Here is an 8,177-nt window from a genome sequence, read left to right as displayed (position 1 = left end):
CCTACATTTTGTTGGTATTTGATTCTCTCTGGTTTTTTTCCAATAACTATTGACTGGGCTTTGCTTTGGTTACCTTAACAGAGTGACAGTGCTACTGGACTTGCACTGGGTTACTCACCTGGCCCTCAGCCACTGCTCCAGAAAGGGTCAGATGCCTCATGGTGTCTGTGCCATACCATCAGCTCCATGACTCCTTCTATCCCCTATTCCCTGCCCAGGGGGGTTGATAGTGAGTGAGCGGCTGTTTTGGCTGCTAGCTAAGTGAAACCACCACACCTTGGAAGGTGTTGAGGGGGCTAGTCATGTTCCTAGAAGCACTGAGGTGTGCCATGATGCCCTAGGTGACCTCACAGTCTGCTACTGATGTTTCTGCATCCTAAGCTGACTAAATGCTGCTGTAATCTTTACCTTCTGTCTCAGCATGGACCTGCAGATTTGTGCAGAGCTCAAATACAAAGCCCAAGTAGAAGCACTAGAAATAAACAAAGCTCCAAATAGTCTCCAGTCTACAGACCCACCATTAGAACAGACATAGCTGAAGAAGACCTCCCTGAAACAAGCAGGCATATGCTGTTCTCTAACACTTACACTGGGGACCAGAGAACACTTCTGAAGATTCATTCTCTGAGCAAGAAAAATGGAGCTTCATTGAACCACATAGTGCTCTGCAGAGTTTATGTGCCACACATAAACACATGTGTATGGAAAGCAGCGTGGATGCCTACTGTTCTCAGACAAAGAGGAAGAGTAATCATTATAGTGGCTCACAAAGATAGTATAGACTGGGCTTCAACCATCTTCCACATCAGATAAGCTAGACATCTGAGCATTTCATTACAATAAGGAAACTGCTTTTCATGGGAGCATGGTGCATGTGATGTTGCTCTTTGAAAGACTTGTCTGCAAAAAGTCAGAGAAACCATGGAATTCCAGTGTCATCCAGGCATGAAGGGGTCTTAGTAGTCATTTATTACAATCTCATGCTCAATTCAGGGTCAACACTCAGTTCAGACCAGGTAGCTCAGGGCCCTACATTTTGTTGGTATTTGATTCTCTCTGTTTTTTTTCCAATAACTATTGACTGGGCTTTGTTTTGGTTACCTTAGCCTGGTCACCTCTTGCAAGCCTCCAAAGAAGGAATTCAATAGACGACTTTCAATGCATAATTTTTGTCAGAGCAATTCTTTTCCATTAAATTCACTTAGAATCTCGGCTTTTTCAACCTGTGATCATTGTCTTGTCCTCCTTTCATGTACCTCCATAAAGAACCTGTGTTTGTCTTCTCAGTAGCCTCCCCATTGGTACTGGAAAGCTGTCATAAGGTCCCACTAAACCTTCTGTTCTCCAGGATCAAGAAACTGAGTTCCCTGAGTCTCATCAAATACAGAGTGTTCTTCCACCACCTTGACCATCTTGATTATCTCCACCAGATTCACCCAAGCTTATGAACATCTTTCTTATACTGGAGGACCCCAAACTGGATGCACCATTCCAGAGTCTGTCCCACCAGTGCTGGGCAAAAGGGAATAAACTCTTCCCACCCCCATAGCCTACTGGTTATGCTCCTTATGGTACAGCTCAGTACACTGTTAGTTTTCAAGGCCAAGAATCACAAACAGAAGCTTTGAGCAGAAATCAGCTTTACTGATACCAGGGTTGTCAAGGAGGAAAAATGAGAAGAAACTTCTCCCCTAGAGGCAAATTAACTAACAAACACATCTGGTCCCACTCCACGGGGCATACAGTTAAGTTACTGCACGTCTTTACTTCAGTACTGGACTGTTACCACCTCTTAGCTCCTCCTCTGGGGCACGCTTTTGAGCTCATTTTAGATTACATTCATGAGGGAGAAGAAATCTCCAAAAGAAACTCTCTTGATAGGTGAGGCGTATTTTAAGATACTGTTCCAGAAAGGCTTGTGAATACTGTTTGTGCCTCTGATGAAAGGTGAGAATATTAAACCCCTGTTCCTGGCTCCTTTTCTATTTTCTTTGCTGTTTTCTCTTCTTTTCTTTTCACTGGGCCTAATAATGCAACAATGAGTTGTATTCCATGTTCTATATTTGTCTGACTCTTTCAGTGTCATAGATAAACAGAACTAACAGTTACAGTTTTAAATTAATATTTTAGTGTCATAAATGTTTATATCACCATCTTCAATTCTATGGTGTGGCGGTTTTTAGCTCAGCCAGCAGCCAAACACCACACAGCCACTCACTCACCTTCCCCAGTCTGGGCAATGGGGCAGAAAATCAGAAGGGTGAAAGTGAGAAAGCTGAGAGGTTGAGATAAAAACAATTTAATAATTGAAATATTTTTTTAAAAAAATATTAATGACAATAATAATTATAATATTAACAATGGAATATACAAATGAATGATGCAAAGTGCAATTGCTGACCGCACTCCGACCAAAGCCCAGCCCATTCCCTGGCTAGCAATTCCAGAGTAGAGACAATCCAGAAACTGAAACCACAACCCCGGAAGACTGAGAGAGAGGGCTATCCAGCCACCCTCATTTATATGCTGAACGTTATATGATACGTTATATGACATTATATGAAATGGAATGTCCCACTGGCATATCCAAACATCAGTTTGGGTCTGATAATCTTACGATGCCCTCCCCCTCTAGCTTCTTCTGCACCTGCAGACTAGCAAAACATGGGAAATTCAATGATTGATTTTCTTAGCATCAACTAAAAACAACAGTATATTACAAGTATTCTTCTCATACTAAATCCCATACTGAAGCCAAAACAGATGGAAAATGAACAGACTCGCTCCACATTTGTTCATCCCAGTAATGACTTAATATTATATGAAAAACATGATCATTGGAAATTTATTCAATCCCAAGTTAGTCACCTAATTCTAAGCTCAGTTTTAATCAACACAGAAGTGGACAACCTGGTGCCTCTGCATAGTGATTCAGGGAAACCATCTTAGACTTATACTTTCATCAAGAGATGACTGATGCTATTGAAGAGTCAGTCTCTCTCTACTGACACTAGTGGAAGGGGAAACCACCAGCAGTCTGTTTGCAGATCACCTGGAAGTGCAATGAGATGAGGTGAATTCTACTGAAGATTTAATTCTGTGCCATTAGACTCCAAGGCAGAAATTATAAAACTGTTTGTTGTACTTGAGAACTAGAGCTTCTTATTGATCATTTGGATTGGAATTTCAGGTACAATTTTGGATGGGCGAAATTGGGTGGGCCAGACAGAACTACTTTAAAGCTACTGGAAAACACCATATTTGGGAAGATCTTGCAGCTAGCAGTGCTCTAGCTTGGTGAAACACAAGCTAGAGTTGTGTTTACACTATGTTTACACTGTGTTTACACTGTTGAGTAAATCCTCACACAAACAGTCTCTGACCTCTCTGTTATCAGCCAGACTACCGGAGGACAATCACCAGAACTGGTCAGAAATGTAACCATTCTCTGCTTGCAATTTATAGATTTATATCTTCAGTAGCTGAGAGCCCTTCATAGCCCTGATCAGTCACAGATGAAGCATGTAGAGTACATGACGCACACCTGGTAAACATTGATTCTCTGTTCCTCAGGTAACTTCACAACTATTTTAGAAAAGTAATCTTTTAAATTGCATATTTGTTTAATAAATTCATATCTCTCTTCTCCTATGTCTACCTATCACTCTGTGGTACAATGACACAATATTCTCTTTTCCCCTCCTTGCTTTCACTTCTGAAAGGTCTTGCTTCTAGCCCATTGACTTTGGGTACAATTCATTTTGTACCCCAACAACCCTGGTGGAAATTAGGTCTCAGCATCTATGTTTTGTGATTCATGTGTAGAAGTCGAAGTCCATACCACAGTCACAGAAGATCCACTGTGCAATTCGATTGCTTTCAAAGGTCTGTTACTATTTCAGAAAAAAAAAAAAAAAAGAAAAAAAAAAGAGATTAAGATAAAAAACCAAAAGTCCTATTAATTAATTTTAAGAACTACATACACAGATTAATTTATCTTATTTCTCTATTATTATTATTGTTGTTGTAATATCTATCATTCTATTCAAGTACTGATGTGGCTTTCCTTGTATACTGAAATATTTTCTCCCTTATTTTCCCTGTTGCGGGGTTTTGGCTTGGTTTTTGGTTGTGTTTTGTTTTGTTGGGTTTTTTTGCCTTTGGAAACACATCTGTCTCTTTCTGTATTTATTTTTAACATTGCATTGAATATGTTCTGACCAAGATGCAGTGATGTCTTTATTTTTATTCTTACATAGGGGACACCAAGGCAAATGCATCCACGGAATCTCACTAAGGTCTCTGAATTCATCCTTGAGGGGTTTTTCGACAACCTTCACCTCCAAGGTCTCTATATTGCAGTATCTTTATGTCTCTACCTTACTGCTATCCTCAGCAACTCATTTGTCATTATAGCTACCATTGTCCACCCACCACTTCACAGCCCTATGTACTTTTTCATCTCCAACTTGGCCATCCTTGACTTGGTAGGTATCTCCTCAGTACTGCCCAAGATGTTGGAAAACCTGATCCTGGGCAAGAACATCATCTCCTTTGAGGGCTGCGTAGCACAGCTCTACACCTTCACTTTCTCAGTCTCAACAGAGCTCATACTGTTAACAGTCATGTCTTATGACAGGTACCTGGCCATCTGCCAGCCCCTTCACTACATAACCATCATGAGAAAGGGGACTTGCATCTCTTTAATGGCTGGTGTCTGGGGAATCAGTACCATCAATTCTCTCATAAACACCCTTCTTGTGACACAGCTGGACTTCTGTGGGCCAATTTTAGTCCAAAATTTCTTGTGTGAGGTACCCCCAGTCCTTGCCTTGTCCTGCAGCTCAACCTATGTCAGTGAAATAATGATTTACATGGCAGATGCCATTTTAGGCATAGGAAACTTCCTGCTGGTCATCCTCTCCTACTGCCTCATCATCACCACCATCCTGAAAATCCAGGGCTCTAGAGGGAAGTGGAAAGCCTTCTCTACTTGCTCCTCACACATTGCTGTTGTTGGCTTGTTCTACTCCACCATCATCTACACCTACATCCAGCCAACTAGCACTCCATTACAGAAGAAAAACAAAACACTGAGCATAGTGTACGCTCTGGTGACTCCCACTCTGAACCCTCTGATCTACAGCCTGCGCAACAAAGTGATCAAAGGGGTGTTCTGGAAAATTGTACCATTTCACAAGACAAATTAACACTCATAGCCATGTTCCCATACCTTTCAGCCCTGTTCTGCATGGTCCACTCTCATGGGTGGTTGCTGTGTTGTGTCAGCCTGTGCTGCTATCACTGAAGTTCCTATGACCACAACAAAGGTCATTCTTAAGGAGAAATTATCTGAACTGAGCATACCCAGAGCAGGGTGAGGTGAAGTGTACCTTAGAAGTATTTGTTCCTCTGAATCTGACAAGATCTTGAGTCAATCTCCCTTTCGGTCAGCAGAGAGGAAAAGGTACCTTAAGGATAGAATTCATCTGTACCTTAGAGGTCTGTTTCTCTCTGTTGTAAAGGAGAATGCTCTCCTAGAGTTATGTCAATCTACTTATTGATAAACTATCCAATATTTATGTTTTTATTTTTTTTTAAATATAAAATTAGATCTTTACTTAGTAACATAGAAATCATTAATCAAATAATCATTGAACAATACGAGAAATTAATCACCATGATTGTCTCTGCTCATTGCAGATGGGCTTGGACTAGATGATCTTTAAAGATCCCTTCCAACCCAAACTATTCCATGATTCTATGTGCTTAGTCTCAGGCTATTGGTCATGATTGTCCCTCATTGTTCCCTAGATTTACTTTTTGTAAGACACTGAAAAAGAAAGCAATAAAAAGAAACAGCCTAAGTAGAAATACATTAAAAACCTGTCCATAACTGTCTTCTGAAGGATGTACTGTATGCCTCAGAATACAGTGCTGATCTCATGGGGTGGCAGGTCTTTGTCCACCTGGGACGGACTTTTAAATCCTCCTCACAGTTACTGGAACTCTATCTTGTTGAACAAAGTGGAGGGGGGAAAAAAAAAAAAAAAAAAAGAAGGTAAATTACCTAACACTTTAGGAAAGAAATTTTAGGGGATGTGGGTTCACTTTCAGTAAATTGGTTATTACTTCCACTGCTTTATTGGTTGCTTTACCTTTTATTGCCATAACAGAAGGGAAGGAAAGATTGAAGGACTTAACCATCTAAAAATAAACACTAAAAAAAATTTAAATCTTGTCCATATTGCCTTTGCATTTTGTTTAAGGTTTCAGTTTATCTGCTAGGGGACTTATAGCATTTTTTGAAGTATTTTGGTGTTTTTCTTGTGGTTTAAGAATCATCTGGTTAAAGAAGAAATAACTTTTCCTGCTATAAGGAGGGCACTGACCTTTAGTAACCAACAATGAAGAGAGATTCTTCTGATCTTATCCATGCTCTTTTAGTTTCAATGGGAAACATTCCCAGAGACAGTCAGATAAAGTAAATTTACTTCAGAAACAGACACTTTAGGGAAGGTTAGGAGACACCATTTTTCGCAGAGCCTGTAGGGTTTGCCCCTACACCTTGTTCTTATAAATATTTGTTATACATAGCCAATCCTAAAGAAAATAAGCACACTTATTTCAAATGGCATGCTAATTTTGATCAGCAGAGTTTTCATTTATTGCAGGTGAAAGGAAAGTTGTATGCCTGTGTTCTCACCTTAAGTAGTAGACATTTTCATATCCCTGCCAGAGCTCCTAACTTGGGACTTTCTGTGAAAGCAATTCAGAGAAAGATTTGTACAGAGCAATGCCAATCATGTTAGGGACATACAACAGAGCCTACTGTTCATACGAGGACCCAGCTCCCAAAATGTCATCCCAAAACTTCTTTCTGTCCCGTCCAACCTGCTGCCCTGTAGCTGAGATGACCCCTGCCACATTCATTACACTACATTGTCTAAGCTTTTCTTCCACAAATATACTGGTCTCTCCACTCTCTGGGACTTCTCCTGGTTCTGCCTCACTGCTTCTTCCCAGTTTATCTTTTCTTTCTTTGCATAAAGCTGTTTCCTCCAGGGAATCCACAATGCTGAAGGAAAGGGCTGGCTGGACCTAAAGGCAACAGCTCTCTTAACACCATCAGCAAGATGATGTGGAAGACAACACTATGGGAGGAAGGAACCTGTCCCTGTCGGGGGCAGATCCACTTAGTCTTTCACAGCACTGCAGAAAGAAGTCAGACAAAGAATGTAAGTTTTCTTCCAGTTGCTTCAGACATGAAAGCCTGGGATCTACAAGACTTTGATATGACCTCTGCATAGACTCAGCTCTGTGTTTTCTATCTGTGTCAGTATCTGCAGTTCTGTCTGGAGATCAGCCTCTCTCCAGTTTAGTGAGAAGAGGTAATTTAGCTCACCAACTGTAATGCTGTCTGGGACCTAGGGCTGGGATTCTTCTTAGCTACTTTCTGGTGCACAACTCAGTTACCTAAAAAAAAAAAAAAAAACCAAAAAAAAACATTTGGTAACATTTTGGATGACCTGAAGTATTCTCTACAGCCACCAGCTGATGCTTCTGAAGGACATGGGTCTCCTGTGCCTTACCTGCCAGCTCCCATGTGGCCATATCTCATCAAACGGCACAAGATACTTGTACTTCAGCAATTCAACCCAAACCCAAAGAGAGGGAATAATTAACTCATCCAACTTTCTATGAGAACTCCTCCTTTTCCCCTTGGGAATTATTCCTCTTGCAGCCACCTTTGATTTTAGAGTCCAAACAAGGTATTACAAATTGAATAGGCTTTATTTCTTTGTTCCACCCATATTGTTATAATTTTTTATATCATCACCTTTGGTACACAAACTAAGAAGTTCTTTGTGCCAATGGGAAGGATTATGTTTGTGTTTGAACTTCTCAAGGATGCAAACTCAGAGACTTTCTGACTGCTGAGCCTGGTACAGTGATAGATGAGTGAGTTAGTTATATAACAGCCTGGCTCTGTCCAGGAATTTCAGCTTTTGCTTATTCTAATAGTTGAGCTCATCCTTGGACCACAGCTGCCCATCTTCCTATTCAGTCCTCATTCATCTGTGTTGATGTATTCATTAAAGAACAACTAAAAGTCTGGGATTGCCTGAAACTTTCAGGAAAGAAAGGGCATTTGGGAAGAAAAGTACTCTCCAAGA

General features: G+C 40.6%; 1 protein-coding gene across 1 annotated transcript; it reads left to right on the top strand.

Annotated features, from left to right (window-relative positions):
- Window positions 1-4,274: 4,274 nt before the first annotated feature.
- Window positions 4,275-5,210, top strand: LOC104524775 (olfactory receptor 13G1-like). Its single transcript, XM_010167759.1, has one exon. The coding sequence runs from the start codon at window positions 4,275-4,277 to the stop codon at window positions 5,208-5,210; it is 936 nt and encodes a 311-aa protein (XP_010166061.1).
- The last annotated feature ends 2,967 nt before the right edge of the window (window positions 5,211-8,177 follow it).

This window comes from Antrostomus carolinensis, unplaced genomic scaffold, assembly GCF_000700745.2.
Source record: "Antrostomus carolinensis isolate BGI_N321 unplaced genomic scaffold, ASM70074v2 scaffold1840, whole genome shotgun sequence".
Lineage (NCBI taxonomy): Eukaryota > Metazoa > Chordata > Aves > Caprimulgiformes > Caprimulgidae > Antrostomus > Antrostomus carolinensis.
This window is presented reverse-complemented; position numbering and strand designations above follow the sequence as displayed.

Coding starts and splice junctions, on each gene's coding strand:
- LOC104524775 (XM_010167759.1), top strand. CDS start 4,275: ATGCATCCACGGAATCTCACTAAGGTCTCTGAATTCATCCTTGAGGGG.